The 21,400-nt window shown below is 40.2% G+C and overlaps 2 protein-coding genes across 4 annotated transcripts in view; one reads left to right on the plus strand and one right to left on the minus strand.

Annotated features, from left to right (window-relative positions):
• The window catches only part of LOC138973093 (hornerin-like), a 53,257-nt gene that overhangs the window by 11,988 nt on the left and 19,869 nt on the right, over positions 1 to 21,400 (minus strand). For 2 of the 3 annotated variants that reach the window (XM_070345756.1, XM_070345763.1), the window contains 5 exons: positions 13,003 to 13,032; positions 12,180 to 12,338; positions 10,915 to 11,130; positions 9,606 to 9,641; positions 2,705 to 2,827 (listed from right to left, as the gene is read on the minus strand). In XM_070345756.1, the coding sequence (XP_070201857.1) occupies positions 2,705 to 2,827; positions 9,606 to 9,641; positions 10,915 to 11,130; positions 12,180 to 12,338; positions 13,003 to 13,032 (564 nt within the window). The remainder of the gene's footprint in view (positions 1 to 2,704; positions 2,828 to 9,605; positions 9,642 to 10,914; positions 11,131 to 12,179; positions 12,339 to 13,002; positions 13,033 to 21,400) is intronic. The other variant, XM_070345771.1, reaches the window with a different exon arrangement.
• Positions 16,942 to 19,676, plus strand: LOC138973084 (complement C1q and tumor necrosis factor-related protein 9-like). The gene is made up of 3 exons (XM_070345745.1): positions 16,942 to 17,096; positions 17,526 to 17,744; positions 19,044 to 19,676. Exons 2-3 carry the CDS (start codon positions 17,561 to 17,563, stop codon positions 19,451 to 19,453), a joined length of 594 nt encoding a protein of 197 aa, XP_070201846.1. The 5' UTR covers positions 16,942 to 17,096; positions 17,526 to 17,560; the 3' UTR covers positions 19,454 to 19,676.

The following is a 21,400-nucleotide window of genomic DNA, read 5'->3' on the forward strand; positions in this document are numbered from 1 at the left end:
TCGCGTAAGGCGAAAATACAACATTTAGTCAAGTAGCTGTCGAACTCACAGAATGAAACTGAACGCAATGCAACGCAGCAAGACCGTATACTCGTAGCATCGTCAGTCCACCGCGCACGGCAAAGGCAGTGAAATTGACAAGAAGAGCGGGGTAGTACTTGCGCTGAGAAGGATAGCACGCTTTTCTGTACCTCTCTTTGTTTTAACTTTCTGAGCGTGTTTTTAATCCAAACATATCATATCTATATGTTTTTGGAATCAGGAACCGACAAGGAATAAGATGAAGGTGTTTTTAAATTGATTTGGACAATTTAATTTTGATAATAATTTTTATATTTTTAATTTTCAGAGCTTGTTTTTAATCCAAATATAACATATTTATATATTTTTGGAATCAGAAAATGATAAAGAATAAGATGTACGTAAATTTGGATCGTTTTATAAAAATTGGTTGTTTTTTTTTACAATTTTCAGATTTTTAATGACCAAACTCACTCATTAGTTTTTAAGCCACCAAGCTGAAATGCAATACCAAACCCCGGCCTTCGTCGAAGATTACTTGACCAAAATTTCAACCAATCTGGTTGAAAAATGAGGGCGTGACAGTGCCGCCTCAACTTTCACGAAAAGCCGGATATGACGTCATCAAAGACATTTATCAAAAAAATGAAAAAAACGTATGGGGATTTCATACCCAGGAACTCTCATGTCAAATTTCATAAAGATCGGTCCAGTAGTTTAGTCTGAATCGCTCTACACACACACACAGACAGACAGACAGACAGACACACACACATACACCACGACCCTCGTCTCGATTCCCCCCTCTACGTTAAAATATTTAGTCAAAACTTGACTAAATATAAAAAAGAAGAAAAACAACGAGGCAATGAGTCCGAAACAAGATCGCAATTCTTTCCTTCGCTGCACGACGCAAATCTTGTGACCTTTGACCCAACGTAGCTTGGAACACATTCAATAAACTAAGCTTAATATTTAAAACTGAAAACAGAGGGGGTGGAATACTGAAAGGAACCTACTGAACTGTGCATCCTCAAACCTGACATACTTATCTCACAGACCTGGGAACCCCTGTTTTGCACTTTGAGTATTCTCAAACAAACTTGGTGTATTTTCAAAAAAATGAGCGTACTCCACACAGCGTTTGCACATCCATGATTAAAACATGCCTCATGCGCGTCCGTCACACCGTTAATTAAGTTTACCTATACATTTAAAACAAATGCTTTTTTGAATTTTTACTGACAAAAACTGTACCGTATTTGACGGACTACAAGCCACGACTTTAAAAAAAAAAATCGCATTGCGGCTTACAAAAAGATGCGGCTAAAACGTTACCTAAACTTGAATAGCATTCACCTAATGGAATTCGCAGCGGATTTTCATTTCGCTCGATTAGCGATTACCGGTACTTTATTAGCTCTCTACTCAAGGCTCGGCGCTTTTCTCTTTCTTTCGCGAATCTTCGTTTGTCAACAAGTCGTCGTGACAAGCGTACAGAGAAACACCGGATGTATCAGGATCTCGCGCGCGCGAGATTTCGTTTTTTTGTGTCTCGCGATAGTTGAAGGAGCGAGAGGCGCCATGTTGTGTTTTTGTCTGCTCGAAATGTGCGCAAAAGTCGTAAATCATCCCAAAAAAGCTTATTCCGGGCGGGACTACATGTGTGTGTTGGTTACAAATTGTGTGTGTGTGTGATATTTTTCTTCAAACTTTTTCACTTTTCTTTGTTTCACTTGTTTATTCTCGGAGCCGATTTCGCCAAATACCGCACTTTCGTTTGCCTGGTTGTTTTGATTGATTGACACGATCCGATTATATTTTTTTCGACGGCGGCTAATATAGTGACGTAATCATGTGCCAAAATACTGGATCGGCTTCAGGATGGGCTTGTGAAGAAAAGTAGTCTAGGAATTTTTCTCGTCGTATTTTTTTCCCACTGACCGTACTGAGCGTATTCTCGACAATCATGCGTACAAAATACGGCGAAATCGTATGGGTTCCCAGCTCTGAATTCTCAACATTTTATGAACTCAAAACACAGAAAGTTGCTTTCACACGCCAGCTTTGATTGCAACAACGTGCTGGGGCCCCCAAACATGTATTATCAAAACGGAACTCGTGTTTTAAAGCATGGCTCCCTGTGTTGATTTTGCACTTATTTTCTCACCAACAAAATAATGACAAAAACGATGTTTGGTGGTTTGTTGTCAGACCTCCTTTTTTGTCGGTCCTCGGGGGGCATATCGACTTTTGTTTCATACCCCTCGGACTGACAAAAAAGCTGGACTGTCAACAACCCATCAAACATCTTATACTGTTCATTTGAACAACAAGAAAAGAAGAACAAAGTTAATATCCCTATGTGAAGAGAAGTGAGCGGCATGCAGCAAGTTACCTGTGAAACTCAACCAATCCACCCCCCTTGAGTGAATTGAGAATGATCACAGGAAGTATCGTAAAGATGATCGCAAGAATGATCGCAAACCAGTTATCGCACTTGTGACTTAAAAGAAAAATGTCTCCACAAACATTAAAAAAAAAAAGAAAGGAGGAAAAGAAGAAAGAAAGAAAAAGAAAGTCACACAATAATAGTCAACACCAGATTATAATGATGAACTACATCCACATTGATTTCAATTACTGGCAATTAATGAAAAACAACATTCTCAATTCAACACACCACTGCCACAGCCAGCATAGTAGGATTCATCGGAGTTGTCGCCACAGTTGTCAATTCCATTGCAGGTTACGTGGGAAGGGACACAGCGGCCGTTTCCGCACTTGAACAGGCGTTTGCAGTTGTCTGAAACAGACGACACAAAATGCAGACATAAATAAAGCAAGTATGCTGAATACCCAAGAAGACCAAAAACAACAAGAAAAGACAAATTTCATGACTGTGAAATATGACATGAGTAATGAGGTATGCTACATAGTGCATCAAACTGTCGATATGCCTTCATGTACAGTGGAACCCCTACTTTAAGACCCCCCAATTTAAGACTTCCTCCATTTTAAGACCTTGCTTTTCCTGTTCATAAGCTATGTAAATTTACCCCCATTTTAAGACTCCCTTTTTAAGACCCAATTTTCTCAGATTTTTGAAGGTCTTAAAAGGGGGTCCACTGTATATACAATACACTCATACTTACTTGACATTAAACAGTAAACAGATTATAAAATTCTACATGTACCACATACAGAGAACTCTGTATTGGCAATTATCAAAATATATTTTTCTATAAAACTAAAAGTGAAAGAAAAATGCTATGATTTTTGCAAGGCTCCAGTATAGTTAATAACATGTGGTTACATTCAGATTAGAATTCATTAAAGTAGTCACTGACAGTATCATGAGTATGTATAGTTAGTGATACAATGAAACCTCTGTTTTAATACCCTCCATTTTAAGACTCCCTCTACATGTAAGACCTGATTTTCTCAGACTTTCTTTTTCCGATGTCAGTAAATTTACCTGTATTTTAAGACTCTCTACTTTTTACGATCTGAAATTGTGCACGTTTTCATAGGCTTAAAACAGAGGTACCAAACTGTGCAGTTATGTTGACCAAATTGAGAAACAAGAAGGGCAAAGCCCATACGACTCACATGCTTGACCTTGACATGACCTTGACCTTTAGGGTCAAGGTCAAATAACTAAACCTAGCAATGACATCATACACTAAGAACTGCTTTACACATTTTTCCTACCAAAATACATGTGACCTTGACCCAAGGTCATCCAAGGTCATGCAACACAAAGCTGTTAATTCAAGACATAGGAAGTACAATGGTGCTTATTGGCTCTTTCTACCATGAGATATGGTCACTTTTAGTGGTTCGCTACCTTATTTTGGTCACATTTCATAAGGGTCAAAGTGACCTTGACCTTGATCATATGTGACCAAATGTGTCTCATGATGAAAGCATAACATGTGCCCCACATAATTTTTAAGTTTGAAACAGTTATCTTCCATAGTTCAGGGTCAAGGTCACTTCAAAATATGTATACAATCCAACTTTGAAGAGCTCCTGTGACCTTGACCTTGAAGCAAGGTAAACCAAACTGGTATCAAAAGATGGGGCTTACTTTGCCCTATATATCATATAGGTGAGGTATTCAATCTCAAAAACTTCAGAGAAAATGGGAAAAATGTGAAAAATAGCTGTTTTTTAGACAACATTTATGGCCCCTGCGACCTTGACCTTGAAGCAAGGTCAAGATGCTATGTATGTTTTTGGGGGCCTTGTCATCATACACCATCTTGCCAAATGTGGTACTGATAGACTGAATAGTGTCCAAGAAATATCCAACGTTAAAGTTTTCCGGCCGGACGTCCGGATGGACGGACGACTCGGGTGAGTACATAGACTCACTTTTGCTTCGCATGTGAGTAAAAAAACCGCTACAAGTAAAATAAAAACATGCACAAGGTACATGTCGCATACAAAATAAGTGACAACAATGCACACCATTGCAAAAAGGCAAGATAAAGGCAACTGCAAACTCTTCACCACAATCAGCATGTAGCTCCTACAATTTACAACTTAGACGCCATGGAACAATGAAGGTTTGGTGTCACAAAGTTTAAATGCCCCACTTGCCAGTGTCAAACATCTGCTGAGGGAAAAAAAGCAAAATGCAAACCTGTTACATGTAAGTCATTTCAACTGAATTTCAAGTGTTACAGTGGAACCCCCCTTTTAAGACCTCCAAAAATCTTAGAAAATCAGGTCTTAAAAAGGAGGGAGTCTTAAAATGGGGGTAATTTTACAGAGGTTATGAACAGAATGTCTGAAAAAAAGGTCTTAAAAAGGAGGGAGTCTTAAATTGGGGGGTCTTAAAAGGGGGGTTCCACTGTAATTGAAAACTTGCCCCAAGAGCAGGACTTCGCCATGGTAAACTACAATCACCAATCAAAAACCAAGATCCCCAAAGGTGCTTTCAAAAATGTACCTGCTCTACCTCACCGGTAAATTCTTCCTTTTCCTATTGGGGTTTGTGGCAAGTTTGAACAGTTCTTTAAAACGTTCAAAAAGATATGTATACTATTTCAATAGCTGCAGATTATGAAGTATTATAGACAGAGCGTTTTTCTCAACCAAAACTTCAGTCCAGAATCCATTTGTTTTGAGCGGACACGCATTGCTTAGTCTCACAAACTCTTATTAGTCCACATTAGTTCATCTCAGTTTATTTGTCAAAACAATGCAAAACAATAATCAAATGGGGATAGTTAGCCAACTGCATAGCATTTTTGTCCACAGTAAAGAGCAAGGTGCAAGTGCAGGATCAGCAAAAGCATAAACACCCTTCAGGTTTGGGGAATGCCACTTTAAACTGATTTAGATTATACAGTCATTTTTAACTACTTGCTTTACTTGTGGCAAAATCCAACATTCAAAGCCTTAAAGGGCAGCTGTCGGGTTGTGGCTCTCAAAATCTGTTCCTTAGAATGAGTTATCATGTAACTGAAACTATACTTAAAAGTTACTTGGTGATTTTGACAGCTTGATAACACAAGTCCGAAGACTTTAGACATGTTACAATGTCTTTAATCGAAGAAAGTTTGCATTCTTGGCAGAGTCAATGCAGCCCGCTCGAAAATTACTTCCCTTGGACGCGTGACGTCAGCCGCGGAATCGGCCGGGTTGAACGGTGCTCTCTTTATGCCGTGTAATGGGCGCAATCGGGTTGTCTAGTCAAGCCCTCAAGCATACTTCACGGGTAGGTGAAGAGAAACTTAGGATGGGGTGACTTCTCCCAGGCCAAAATTTCGCAGTAAAAAACGGAGTTCATAACATGTCGTCCGTCCCCCTCCTGCTTTTGTTCCACTTGAACCCTGTTTTTGTTCAACTTATTGGCAGATATTGTCACGCGTCGAGGAACACAAACACACACACACAAACGTGTTATCACACATATACACACACACACATACGTGTTATCACACACACACACACACACACACACACACACACACACACACACACACACACACACGATAACCATCACAAACACAGTTTGACAAATTCATCTTTGATTTTTTGCGGCCGAACCCCCCTCCCCCATTTTCCACACTAGATCCACTGTTTCATCTTTGTCTCCGTCTCTCTTCCCTTTATCTTATCTCGTCTATCTACTTGAGTGAGTAACTGAAGATGTATTATCATCATCTCTTTCCTAGATTTTCCCACCGACAGAGTTGGCTTTTGTCTTGAATTCAGTACCTCACACGTACACGGTAATTGGTGTGACACCTCAAGCGGACCTTCTTCATAAGTGTACAGTGTCTGCTGACAAGGGACACGAGGGTCTGTGGTTGAGCAACTTTATGGTTTAACCGGGTGGACTGGAGGTGTAGCAACAGCATGTGAACCACTTTAGAAATGACTTGTAAAGGTTGCAGTCGGTCAGATCAAAGAAGAGAAAATGTGAACGTGGGTCTTGAGAAGATATTACCATCCTAATACTTTACTTTGTGCAAGAATCAATCACGCGTACAGCATTACAGATGTCCAGCTGTAGTCTACATTGTACTGTAAACTTCACAGCGGCCTTATCGGCTTCCTCGAGTGACGTCACAGCAAGGCTAATGCTGCGGCGTCTTTCTTGTGCTGACAGAGTTGTCGGTCGCGGATTTTGAGTCGTTTCGGCCTGCCAACTGCTTCGTTTTTTTGCGGATTGTGAGAACTAGCAGAAAGTTTCACGCATTTTAATGGTTTCAAACTAATGATGAAAGTGTCTTCTTCTGGACCAAATCAACAGTCTTTAGTTGAATCAACTCGGAAAACTCTTTAAACGCGTTTTTGCACGCGACTCCGCGCATTTTTGAGACCAGGCAACCCGACAGCTGCCCTTTAATGTGCAGTCTTGCAGTGTATGTGTTATTTTTGTGCATACAGTGAAACCCATGCCCCCCACTCCTACCAATTTAAGACTCCTTTTTTTTTTAGACCTTATTTTTTCAGATTGATTTTTCATACCCTCTGTAAATTTACCTACATTCTAAGAATTCCTCCTTTTTAAGATGTGCATTTCTCAGATTTTGAGAGGTCTTAAAGGGGGAGTTGCACCGTACGATATAATTACTGTTGCAATTGATATGAATACAATGGTTCATTTCAACAACGATGCAGTCTGAATACATACTATTCACAAAGGCAAAATGGGCATACATGTATATGAAAGTTTTGGCAACAAAGTCCTTCACACCCCTCTACTGCATGATAAGCAATAAGTATAGACTGTCAACTACAGTGATGAACACTTTCACTGTTTCTGAGGAGCAACAACTTCTACTTCTAGTGTATGAAATACAAACACTATAGTGAAACAATGGAAGGTCTTATCTCCCACTGAACACACACACATAGACACACACACACACACACACACACATACACCCGCACACACACAAACACACTCACACAGCACACATAGACAGACAGACCGATCGACTAAGACAAACAGACAAACAGACAAACAGACAGACAGACACACATACACCCACACACACACACACACACACACTGTGGCACACAGATTGCATGCATCATTGTGTCTTTCAGTTGGAACCTGAGGGGAAAAAAATCCATCAAAGACAACAACAAAATTTGAAAGCATTTTTTTCTATGTCTCAACAGCTGTACACTGATAAGCAATGACTTGCACTATATACACTAAACACACAAAGTATTATTAAACTACACACTGTGCACTGGCTGTTCTATTCAAGTTACCTTCCTTTTTTTAAAAATTGTCCAACCATGATTCACTTTTTTTTCTGACATATGAAATCAATTTCATATTTGCAGGCCTAAGAAAGACGCAATTTGAGCATAGCATATTCTTTAAACAAACAAGAAGAGCAAACGCTCGATCGAGTCACTTTCGCAGTTCTGAATATTATATGAGGCATCAGATGGACAGGAAGAAATTGCTATTCACAACACAATGCATACCTGAAGCATACCTGTGACCTTGAAAAAGGTCAAAGGTCACCAAAGCAGACGTCAAAGTGTAGAGGTCACTGGGAGTCACGTTCACATAAAATTTGAGCCCGGTCACTTTTATAGTTTCCGAGAAAAGCCCAACGTTAAGTTGTGTGTTGCCGAACAGAAAAGGCTAGTTATCTCCCTTGTTTTTCTGATAACGTTCGTAAAAGGCTACAGATGTAAATACTTTGATGTAAAGAATAATCCTACAAAGTTTCAATCACATCCGATGAACTTTGTCAAAGATATAAAATGTCTAATTTTTCCTTTGACGCTGACCTGTGACCTTGAAAAAGGTCAAAGGTCAACGAAACCATCGTTAAAGTGTAGAGGTCATTGGAGGTCACGACTAAACAAAATATGAGCCCGATCGCTTTGATAGTTTCCGAGAAAAGTCCAACGTTAAGGTGGTGTCTACGGACGGCCGGCCGGACGGCCGGCCGGACAGACTAACACTGACCGATTACATAGAGTCACATTTTCTCAAGTGACTCAAAAATACTGACTCCTTTGACTACTTACCGTTTCAGAAAAAAGTCGGTGAATCATATTTACAACCAAAAGGATACTGCACCAACAAGTACAGTGTCTGAAAATCATTTCAGTCAAAAGTTTCACACTCTCTGTAAGCCTGCAGCGAGGCAGTTGAAATTTGAATTAAATGAAGGTGGGTTTTTCTTTTAAAGGCACAGTAAGCCTCCCGTAAACCATCACAGATACTGTCAGGCTTTTACACACAGTACAAACACCCTTCCATTTGAACGCTCACCGAACGGGAACATCCTAGGTGGCCTACGTAAAGAGCTAGCAATTTTCAAAGAATTAATATTGCGGATTGTCTGTCAGACAATGTGACGGTGCTTTTTTGTGCTTCTGACCTAACTTTTGAAATCTAAATAATAAATTGACAGCTTGTTACACAAACATTCTTAAACCATAAAAGAAATCTTTTTTCATCAAGACAAGATCAGAACAATACGAAGTTTTGAAAGTTTAAAAAAAGATAGCCCGGAAGCAGGGTCACGCAAGGTCGTGGTTCTCGTAGCAGACGACGCTGCCTGGCGACAGTTCCTCTGAACCGTTAACCGCCACTGCTCTAGTTCGCAGCCGTTTCAATGTTGCATTTCAGATTCAAAGGTACACAATAACGTGCTATTGCAGATAAGCTTACAGAGATTTGCATTGAAATGACAAACTGGCGGCTAAATTGTGAAAAAAGGGAAACTGGATTACACGATGGCTCAGAGGTAAGATAAACCACGCAAAAATAAATTCTTTGAAAATCGCTCGCTCTTTACGGAGGGCACCTAGAATGTTCTCAAGCAGTGAGTGTTTAAATGAAATGGTGTTTGTACTGTGTGTAAACGCCTGACAGTATCTGTGATGGTTTACGGGAGGCTTACTGTGCCTTTAATGGAAGAGGCTCGTGGCGCAATTCTAAAAAGCCTGGGGCAGAATGTGTGCATAACCTGTGACAGTATACATGTGAAGGAAGGTATCTTTCTTGTTATTGGTACATGTAGAAGCCATCACCATGTACAAGCAAGTCAGCATATCAACTAGGAACTATTTACTAAGCTCACCAATGGTAAACCCGAGATAATTGGATTGCCGATTTTCTGCACAGTCAATGTTGTTTTCAGATGTTTTAGTACACATTGCAATCACAAAAGCATTAATAAATAAATGATACACGCAGCAGCATCAGTTAAGCATATATAAAACATGGCTGAATCAAACCTTTTACAATATGGAATAATTTTATGCCCAAACATTATTATGTAGCGCTAGGATGCGAAAGAAAAATGTCTTTCTATATTTCTGTGCCTTTTATCTATTTTCTATCTGACTTCTAAGATTGAAAATAAAAGCAAGTAGAAACAAATAGAAGAAAGTATAAATAAAAGCCACTGAGTTAATATCTACTGGCAGCTACACAATCGTTTGAACACACTTCAAGCTTACCTTTCTTTTTTTCACTAACAAAAGACAGACTGGGTTATGGAGAGTGTATTTTGACATTATCCTCAATATTCCAGCTATTACAGATCTAGGCAATCAATTATGAAACTTTTTTCATCACCAAGGACAAAGAATGCACACTGAACTTTTTTTTAATAATTGTTAACTCTAAAGCAGAGCATTCAAAGCCACACAGAAGACTTCATACCAGTACACGTCACATGGCCGTTACACCAGGACAGTCAACAGTTAATTCAAGACACAGATTCCCCAACACTTCTTGGACCCTTCAATCCAAACAATGCCTCCAGAACACCCAATTATTGCACTGTTTGTGTCCTGTATTGCCTGCAATCACATCCTCCCTAAAATGTTGCATGTAGCAGTCATTTTCTTCTGGTTTTCATCCACTCTTCCCTTTGGCAAGGATGTAACACAGATCTCTAGAAGTAGGTACAATGTACATCTGTGTGGGAAACACTGAGTTAAACAGTAACAAAAAGACGTCATTTTGTGCCAGAAGAAGTGCTGATAATTTTTTTTTTAAATCATCAGTTTCTCCAAAAGTCTTGAAACTGTTGCAGGGAAATGCTGTCTCCCACCCCCACCCCCCCCCTCCCTGACAACAATATCACAGTGCTATCTGCAATAGAAGGACACCCTTCAGGAAAGCAAAAGGTGTCCCTATTTTTTCAGATGGGCATATCAAATCTACATTGGTAATTGTATCCGACAAAGGGACAGCAGAAGGTGTTTTACTGGGAGGTGTCCTTTCATCAGAGGAGTTCCACACCACAGGTACATACCACATACCATTGTAAAACAGAACCTGGCTCGTCACAACAACAACAACAACAACAACAACAACAACAACAACAACAACAACAACAACAACAACAACAACAACAACAACAACAACAACGTACTTACCAATATTAAAAGATGTATACGTCAGAACAAAATCCTTGCGTCCGTAATAGTGTCCCTTGATGCGCACGTAGAAGCCCTCATCAGAGTCGTGCGCTCGGAACGTCAATTTTTCTCCTGGGGAGGTGCTGGGAAGTGCAGACTCTACCAATGTTCCGCGAGACGTGAGGCCATTCCTGATCTCCAACAGATTTGGCGCGTTGCTTTGATAGGTGGTATCTGTACACCAACACGGAGGCGAAATGAACAAAGACATGTGTGAATGCACCAGACCTGCCTACCCCCAAAATTACAAGGTGTAATGAGCCAAGACAAAAAGAGTAATCTGGTGGAAGAAAGTGTAATCAAGATTCCATTCGGCAATCATTTCGCACTTTGTCATTTCTGCTCGGACAATTTCTCCCTCCAGTTTTGTTACCGTATCACTCGACTCAGACTTCCTGATAAAGAAACAGGTAATTCAAACGTCTTTTGGTTTCCATGAGCTCTCTTTACTGCATCCTTATGATAATTTGTCCCGATGTGCTATGCGCAGTCATATTTTTCAATGTGTGCACATGAAAAGTCACTGTGGCAAAGAGAACACAAGACGTGCTTTGGTCCTTTTGATTAAGGTCCTAGGCATGGCCACGATTCCATTTAGCTGCCTTTGTATTTCTGTTGAATGGCTGTCTTCTTTTTCACAGCAATCCTTTTACCACCACTGTGTCCAGCTTCCTCATCAGACTCATCTGTCTCATGGGGACTCAGATTTTCCACACGTCGCTAATTCATTGTAATGCGAACAGCGTTGTCTATCTTGTATGTGGCTGAACAGACCGGAAATGACTGGAAAATCGTACTTTTGGTTTCTTAAAAATCGTACTTCCACTGTGGAAAGCGTGGTGGCGTAGTTTGGGTTAACAATCGTAGTAAATTACGCCCAAATCATAAGGGTAGGCAGGTCTGATGCACTCACTCACCTACAATCACCACATCTTTGTGTGCTCTTTTACAAAAATTCAGGCTGCTTTGTCTGACAATGATAATCAAGTAAATTAAATAGTAAGCCAAATTTTGAGTTCTCCGAGTGTATGAATGTGTGTGATTTGCGTTTAGTCTCCACTGACATTATGGTAGGTAGATTTTTTAAGATATCTCAGTTCTTCATTTATAGCGTTTGTAGTTTCTCCCCTTTTGTTCTCCCAGGAATTTGCATTATGTGCATGAGACGGGATGTCCACAAAGTAGGAGTAGCATTTAAAATGAACACGATTCCACGCACTGACCTCTGGCTCTGGTTGTGTAGTTGCGGACCTTGATCATGACCCTCTCAAAGCTGGGATTTTTCTTGATGACCCAGATACAGTCATGGTAGTCCACACCATTAGCTGTGGGGTTGAATTCAATGGTGCCGCTTTCCTCATCAGTCACCGACTGGCCACAATCTGTGAACATAGCGGTACTGAAATGTTAGTCTCTTTACAGGTAATACTACAGTTCTACAATCAGAAACTCACAACTGAATTGTATGTAAACAGGTTCAGTTGAACTTGCCCTGGCGATAACCTCTCGACAATGACCGCTTGCCCACAACAACCACCCCACAGGATCCAGACAAGGGTTGTGGGTTTTTTCCCCGAACTATAGTAGAACTTCCTTGCTTTTTCAGATGTTCTGTTCATAACCTCTGTAAATCTACCTCCAGACGCATTACTTGTTAAGATCTGATTTTGTAAGATTTTTGGAGGCTTAAAAAGTGACGCATTAGAATGGAAGTATGCTTTTCAAAGCACTGTTACAAAATGTCTTACCACTGTTGAATAATATATCTGTCAAGGTATTATAAAAAAAGGGGCGCAAGCGCTCTAAATGCATATGCCTGATGCATCCAACATGTGCAAAGCATAACTCTCATTTACTCTTATAGCACATGTTGATTGCATTTAGAGCGCTTTGTTTTGCAGATCTTCAAATAGCGCTCCGTCTCATCTGAGTATGATTATCTGTCCCGATAACCATACAACTTAAAAGCAAACTTTTAATGATGCTTTGTAACATCAATCGAAATGGAGCTTAAAAGAAGTAAATATGCAACAAATAAAAACTTACTTGTGTGAACAAAAGGAACGTCATCCCGACCTGAAAAGACACAAAGTATACTTCTTTAAAGATATTATAACTTCAACACCTTTGTATACTAACAAATTCAATATTCACACTCCTCTCCCCCCCCCCCCCCTTCCAACCCCAACCCATTTCAGCAACACAGTTTGTGTGTGTGTGTGTGTGTGTGTGTGTGTGTGTTAAATCATACAGGCCTCAAGTGTCAGTAATGTTTGATAAACTGAAAGGCGATTTGTTGACATAAACTGAAGATAATACAATGATAAACCATAAGTTGCAGGGCAAGATTCTCAAGTGTCACAACACCTTTATAATAGCCGCTGACACCAGAGCTAGAGGGCAAAATATCTTCACTGTCTGTTGTTCTGCATACAGCCACAGTTTGGCAGAAGTGACGTACTGAAACAGCTCCTACACACAGTCAAGGCAAGTACAGAATTACAGTTAAGTTCAATTGAATATCCAGGTAAGTGGGGTTCTGCTGAGAGTACGTTTACCAGCATTCTTTCTCTGCTTCCTTCAAATTGTTCAAATTGAATTAAATCACGATCAAAATTTGTGCAGGCTCCTCCAAACAGTATAAATATACTATGGAGTCACTTAACAGTAGCACGCCTCTTTTTCAGTTTCCCCCTTTTTAAGACCCTGTCCCTCTCTCTCTAATTTTCTGTTAATAACATCTGAAAATTTACCCCCACTTTAAGACCCTGTCTCTCTCTCTCTAATTTTCTGTTAATAACATGTGAAAATGTACCACTTTAAGACCCTGTCTCTCTCTCTCTAATTTTCTGTTAATAACATGTGAAAATGTACCCCCACTTTAAGACCCTGTCTCTCTCTCTCTAATTTTCTGTTAATAACATGTGAAAATGTACCCCCACTTTAAGACCCTGTCTCTCTCTCTCTAATTTTCTGTTAATAACATGTGAAAATGTACCCCCACTTTAAGACCCTGTCTCTCTCTTTCTAATTTTCTGTTAATAACATGTGAAAATGTACCCCCACTTTAAGACCCTGTCCCTCTCTCTCTAATTTTCTGTTAATAACATCTGAAAATTTACCCCCACTTTAAGACTCTCTTTATTTTAAAACATGCATGAACCTCTAATATTTTGGTGGTCTTGAAAGGTGGGGAGGGGGAGGAGGAGGGCATCCGAGGGGTTGGGTTCGGGATCCAATGTAACAGAAAAAGTTTAATGTGATGACATGATATTTCTGCAGGTGCTCGATCCTACTGCCGGACACTATCAACATGAAAATCCTTGTCACCATCGCCGTACATTTCCTTCTTGTGACTGGCACTACAAGCAAGGCCAGCATCAAGAAGCGCTCTGACGACACAAACCCCCTGACTGCCGTTGTGCAACAACTTTCAGCCGAAGTAGCACAGCTCAAGGCTAGCCTTTCAGCTCACGAGGCAAGACTAGGTAAGGATGACTAAAATATTGATTTAGACAAGCAGGCATATATTGTCCCCTTAGGGTCTGGTAGTGAAAGCTCAGTTGGTAGAGAACTGGACCTGTTATCCTTGGGTCACAGGTTCAAATCCAGGCCAAAGTGAAAACAGGTCACCTTTTTGTGATGACTCTGAGAATATTCACGTCCTACCCCTGCACCACTGCCTTGTTCATTCTGCCAGAAGTGCAGGTGGTTAAATACACCCAAACATGCACACATCTGAGCCAAGTGCGACTCTTATACGTTTAGTAAAGTTTTCCACTTGACAGAAGCCATCAACAAACAAGAAGAGCAAACGCTCGATCGAGTCACTTTCGCAGTTCTGAATATTATATGAGGCATCAGATGGACAGGAAGAAATTGCTATTCACAACACAATACAGATGTAAATAATTTGATGTAAAGAATAATCCTATAAAGTTTGAATCAAATCCGATGAATAGTTTCAGAGATATGATATTTCAATTTTTTTCCTTCAAGACATACCTGTGACCTTGAAAAAGGTCAAAGGTCACCAAAGCAGACGTCAAAGTGTAGAGGTCACTGGGAGTCACGTTCACATAAAATTTGAGCCCGGTCACTTTTATAGTTTCCGAGAAAAGCCCAACGTTAAGTTGTGTGTTGCCGAACAGAAAAGGCTAGTTATCTCCCTTGTTTTTCTGATAACGTTCGTAAAAGGCTACAGATGTAAATACTTTGATGTAAAGAATAATCCCACAAAGTTTCAATCACATCCGATGAACTTTGTCAAAGATATAAAATGTCTAATTTTTCCTTTGACGCTGACCTGTGACCTTGAAAAAGGTCAAAGGTCAACGAAACCATCGTTAAAGTGTAGAGGTCATTGGAGGTCACGACTAAACAAAATATGAGCCGGATCGCTTTGATAGTTTCCGAGAAAAGTCCAACGTTAAGGTGGTGTCTACGGACGGCCGGCCGGCCGGACGGCCGGCCGGACGGACGGCCGGCCGGACGGACAGACTAACACTGACCGATTACATAGAGTCACTTTTTCTCAAGTGACTCAAAAAGTATAAAATGAAATGAAATGATCCCAAACAGGCACTTTTTGAATCATGAATGTCATAGGGTCCCTAGCATATAATTGTCTCTTTCTCAATCATTCCTCTTCCCTCAAACCCTTACAATATTAGGCTCTTTGATATCTAATTCGTTGTTTGTGTTTGGAGATGATCATAACCACATCCTTAACAACTTGCAATCAACTTCGCTTTGCCCATTCAGTCTCGCTGGAACACAGAGTGGCGTTCAGGGCCCAGTTCTCAGCAGGAACGTTAATCGCTCCAACATCAAGTGCCTACAAATTCGACCAGGTCATTTTCAACGACGGAAAAGCCTATGACCCCATTTCTGGCATTTTCACTGCACCATACCAAGGTGTCTACTTGTTCACGTTTCAAATCTTTACGCATGCCGCCGAAAGGCCTCTGATTGACATCAAAGTAAATGGAAACATTGTGACTCGGATGTCTGCTGCTACTGCTCAGGCAAACCCAGAAAAAAGTGCAGTTACAAGTGTTCTGGTGAAGCTGCTGCAAGGCGACAGAGTGTGGGTGGAGACCGCTTATAATAAAGATACAACAGATATTTTTGGCGGACCGTACGAAGGAAAGGAGATAAACGCGCAAAACACTGGAGAAGATAAGGAAGAGTAATACCCGGCTTTGCCGGGACAGTGACCTTCTAAAAATAGTAACGGAAATATGGATTGAGCGTTGTGGACAGTGACCTTCTAAAAATAGTAACGGGAATATGGATTGACGCCACACGAAGGAAGGGAGATAAACGCAAAACACTGGAGAAAATAAGGAAGAGTTACTGGGAATGGATCTGGGAAGATGAACAGAAAAACCAAAATCGGTTCAGCGCTGCGCGCTGAGCGCACGTGTTGAAAATTCTTATCAACCAGGTTGTGTCCGGGGTCTACCTGAATATGCCCACCAAATGTGAAGCAGATCCACCGAGAACTTCGGCCGTGCATCGCGAACACACACACACACACACACACACAGACAGACACAAGTCGTATATATATATATATATATATATACTAGATGTACATGTATGTATGTATGTATGTATGTATGTATGTACAGTATGTGTATGTATGTATGTATGTATGTATGTATGTATGTATGTATGTATGTATGTATGTATGTATGTGTGTGTGTATAAGTTGTGTTAGTGTGTGCACACACGCCTACATGTCCCTGCCTGAAAGCCTTCACAAACTGTACACGTATGGGTATGTGTGTTACATTTTCTAATTCATTCCCCCCATGTTCACATTTTCCAAGTTTCTTTCAACCAAATGCAAATTAAACAAAAAAGTGTTTTACTTGACCTCTCTTCTTGACCTGTTGATAAAACTTATCCGTGTTTGTCTATTATCTGTTTGCATACCCTAGTATTTCTATTCCCCATATCACTGCAACCCTTGCAAGAAATCTCACTGAACTAAATAGTTTTCTTACCAGGCACAGTTCACAATGATAGACCTCCAGTAGCTGAACTGGGAGGTACTCTACTAGTTCAACATTCTTACAACTGAAGACAGCTGAGGTAACAGCAAAGACACTCAACCGTTCCTACACACAAAGGTATGATATTGGCTTCCATGTGTATGGTAATACCTTATGACACAGAAAAAAAGCACACTGAAGTTAAATCACAGAATGGTGATCTGTAATTCTTCCGAAAATATAAAACAAACCACAGATCACAATTGTTTTCATCAATGATGTTAATCCATTTGAGATTTAAATCTGTGGTGATTTACAGCATACGAAAGTCAAACATGTGTTAATCTGTCAGACGTTTATGATAAATCAGCTCTGCAGAAATGCATGCCCGCACAAAATATGTAGAGAGAAAGGATTTCTGGAAGTAAAGAACCTTGTAACCACTACATGTACAACAATGATCTTGTTTTGCCTTTTTACCAAATTCTTGTTGCCCTAAGAACTACATTATATCATGTAAAAACAGAAAAGTCTGTTTTAAATCCACACATTTCTGTTATTATTCAGCACCACCCCCTTCACAGTAAGCCTGGCCAACAACCATGACCATGCAATTCCAAGCACTGTTTCTGTGCATGAGCTGTGTTGTTCTGACGTCAAGTGTTGGTGCACATGCAATCTCAAAGCGATCAGATGACCCTAACCCATTAAGCGCTATCGTCCAGCAGCTTTCGTCTCGAATCACTCAACTTGAGGCAAAGCAGACGGCTGATGATGCTCGACTGGGTGAGTAAACTTTCACGTATACGTAACATCATATTTTGGAGGCAAATTTGGTACTTGTTTGTGATGTAGGTGGCGTGGCTCAACTTGGTGACTTTTATGTAACTCACTTAATTTTAATAACAACATTTGTTTTCATGTTGTTGATGCTGCTCAGCTTGGTGTCTTTTATGTAACTCGCCAAATGTTAAAAGTAATTAAATCTGGCACTTAATTGTTTTGTTGTTGCGGATGCTGCCTGACGACGTGTTGAGCTTTGTGACTTGCCTGAATTTGAAAGCAATCGAGCTTGCACTTGTTCTTATCCAGCTGAAACATCTAGCCTGTGACTAATATGCACCTCGGAAAACCCATGAAAATGCACTGTATTGCCAAAAATATTTGCACTCAGAAAAAGTACGATCTTACGCTCTTCTTTTTACATTTAGTCAAGTTTTGACTAAATGTTTTAACATCGAGGGGGAATCGAAACGAGGGAGGTGGTGTATGTGTGTGCGTGTGTGCGTGTGTGCGTGCGTGTGTGTAGAGCGATTCAGACCAAACTACTGGACCGATCTTTATGAAATTTGACATGCGAGTTCCTGGGTATGATATCCCCGAACGTTTTTTTCCTTTTTTTGATAAAAATTTCTTTGATGACGTCATATCCGGCTTTTCGTGAAAGTTGAGGCGGCACTGTCACGCTCTCATTTTTCAACCAAATTGGTTGAAATTTTGGTCAAGTAGTCTTTGACGAAGCCCAGACTTCGGTATTGCATTTCAGCTTGGTGGCTTAAAAATTAATTAATGACTTTGGTCATTAAAAATCTGAAAATTGTAAAAAAAATTATTTTTTTCTAAAACGATCCAAATTTACGTTCATCTTATTCTCCATCATTTGCTGATTCCAAAAACATATAAATATGTTATATTCGGATTAAAAAAAAGCTCTGAAAATTAAAAATATAAAAATTATTATCAAAATTAAATTTTTGAAATCAATTTAAAAACACTTTCATCTTATTCCTTGTCGGTTCCTGATTCCAAAAACATATAGATATGATATGTTTGGATTAAAAACACGCTCAGAAAGTTAAAACAAAGAGAGGTACAGAAAAGCGTGCTATCCTTCTCAGCGCAAGTACTACCCCGCTCTTCCTGTCAATTTCACTGCCTTTGCCGTGCGCGGTGGACTGACGATGCTACGAGTATACGGTCTTGCTGCGTTGCATTGCGTTCAGTTTCATTCTGTGAGTTCGACAGCTACTTGACTAAATGTTGTATTTTCGCCTTACGCGACTTGTTTCCCCTTCTATCCCCCAGCAACCCTGGAGCACAAAGTGGGGTTCAAGGCAACATTCTCAGTATCCACCCTGACCCCGTCCATAACAGGGCCCTACAAGTTTGACAGGGTTGTCTTCAATGACGGGAACGCCTACAACCCTATTCTGGGTGTCTTCACGGCCCCCTACAGTGGCGTCTACACCTTCACTTTCCAAATCTTCACGCACTTGGCGGAGCGAGCCATCGTGGATATACGAGTCAATGGAAACGTCATCAGCAGGATGGGTTTGGACACTGTGAACCAGAGCGTTCAAAGTGACAGCACCTCGGTTACAGCCAAGCTGGTGGCGGGAGATAAAGTCTGGGTTGAGGCAGGGAGTGCCAATGCTTTAGATATTTACGGGCCTAACCACACTTTTTTCTATGGCGCACTGCTTTTTGTCAGCTGAGAAAGCAACAATTTCTGTTGTCGTTTTTCTCTGTCAAAGTTGAATCTAAGGTACAGAGCTACAGCTACAGCGGATAACCCCTTTTAAGACCCTCTGATTTAAGTTGTCCCCCCTTCCAAGACTTTACTTTTCAGATTTTCTGTTCATAACATCTGTAAATTTACATCTATTTTGAGACTCTCATTTTTAAGACCTGATTTTCTCAGATTTTGTGGAGATCTGAAAGGGGAGGGGGGGGGGGGGGGGGCTCCACTGTATCAATGTTTGCTAAAACTTGATTCTGTGACTTGTGTCAGGGTTACCCTGGTCCCTGCAAAGGGTTCCTGTAAATCAGATGAGGTATTGCAGTACTGCAATGTACGGTACTCTTGTTTCTAATGCAGGTTTGAGACTGATAAGCTTATACACTTTCAGCTTACAAATCTTATTAGGGAAAGTATTTTATTTAATCAGATCTGCAACTGCACAATCCTTGTGTGACCAGAATTTTAAAGATGTTATAACTTTGCTGTATTCGGTAATGGACAGCTAAATAAACGGGCATGTTTACTTTTCTCATGAACAAGAACATATTCTTCTGGTGCAGCAGTATGTTTGGTGCTTGAGGAAAGAAATACAGGACATTGCATGAACCTTTTTGTGGGAGTGCGTGTGTATATGTGGTGAGCAAGCTATGAGAGTGTTTATGTGTCGTGAGCTAGAAACTGGTTTACTCGATTTCTATCTCAGATCTAATACTCTATGTCTACCTCTAGGTTTCTACCCCCTTTTTATATTTAGTCAAGTTTTGACTAAATATTTTAACGTAGAGGGGGGAATCGAGACGAGGGTCGTGGTGTATGTGTGTGTGTGTGTGTGTGTGTCTGTCTGTCTGTCTGTCTGTCTGTCTGTCTGTGTGTGTGTGTAGAGCGATTCAGACTAAACTACTGGACCGATCTTTATGAAATTTGACATGAGAGTTCCTGGGTATGAAATCCCCATACGTTTTTTTCATTTTTTCAATAAATGTCTTTGATGACGTCATATCCGGCTTTTCGTGAAAGTTGAGGCGGCACTGTCACGCTCTCATTTTTCAACCAAATTGGTTGAAATTTTGGTCAAGTAATCTTCGACGAAGGCCGGGGTTTGGTATTGCATTTCAGCTTGGTGGCTTAAAAACTAATGAGTGAGTTTGGTCATTAAAAATCTGAAAATTGTAAAAAAAATATTTTTTTTATAAAACGATCCAAATTTACGTACATCTTATTCTTTATCATTTTCTGATTCCAAAAACATATAAATATGTTATATTTGGATTAAAAACAAGCTCTGAAAATTAAATATATAAAAATTATTATCAAAATTAAATTTTCGAAATCAATTTAAAAACACTTTCATCTTATTCCTTGTCGGTTCCTGATTCCAAAAACATATAGATATAATATGTTTGGATTGAAAACACGCTCAGAAAGTTAAAACGAAGAGAGGTACAGAAAAGCGTGCTATCCTTCTCAGCGCAACTACTACCCCGCTCTTCTTGTCAATTTCACTGCCTTTGCCATGAGCGGTGGACTGACGATGCTACGAGTATACGGTCTTGCTGCGTTGCATTGCGTTCAGTTTCATTCTGTGAGTTCGACAGCTACTTGACTAAATGTTGTATTTTCGCCTTACGCGACTTGTTTTTTACTCCGAACACCAACATGCAAAGTTGTTGCCCCTGCGGTTGTTCTGCTCTTGAACAACTTGTTCTTCTTCTTCATAGCAAAATTGCAAACAAGTTGTTCTTCTTCTTCTTCTGCGTTCGTGGGCTGAAACTCCCACGTACACTCGTGGTTTTTTTTGCACGAGTGGAATTTTACGTGAATGACCGTTTTTTTACCCCGCCATTTAGGCAGCCATACGCCGTTTTCGGAGGAAGCATGCTGGGTATTTTCGTGTTTCTATAACCCACCGAACTCTGACATG

This window comes from Littorina saxatilis, linkage group LG1 (genome assembly GCF_037325665.1).
Source record: "Littorina saxatilis isolate snail1 linkage group LG1, US_GU_Lsax_2.0, whole genome shotgun sequence".
NCBI lineage: Eukaryota > Metazoa > Mollusca > Gastropoda > Littorinimorpha > Littorinidae > Littorina > Littorina saxatilis.

Coding starts and splice junctions, on each gene's coding strand:
- LOC138973084 (XM_070345745.1), top strand. CDS start 17,561: ATGACCATGCAATTCCAAGCACTGTTTCTGTGCATGAGCTGTGTTGTT. Junction 17,745..19,043: donor GGCTGATGATGCTCGACTGG/GTGAGTAAACTT, acceptor TCTATCCCCCAG/CAACCCTGGAGCACAAAGTG.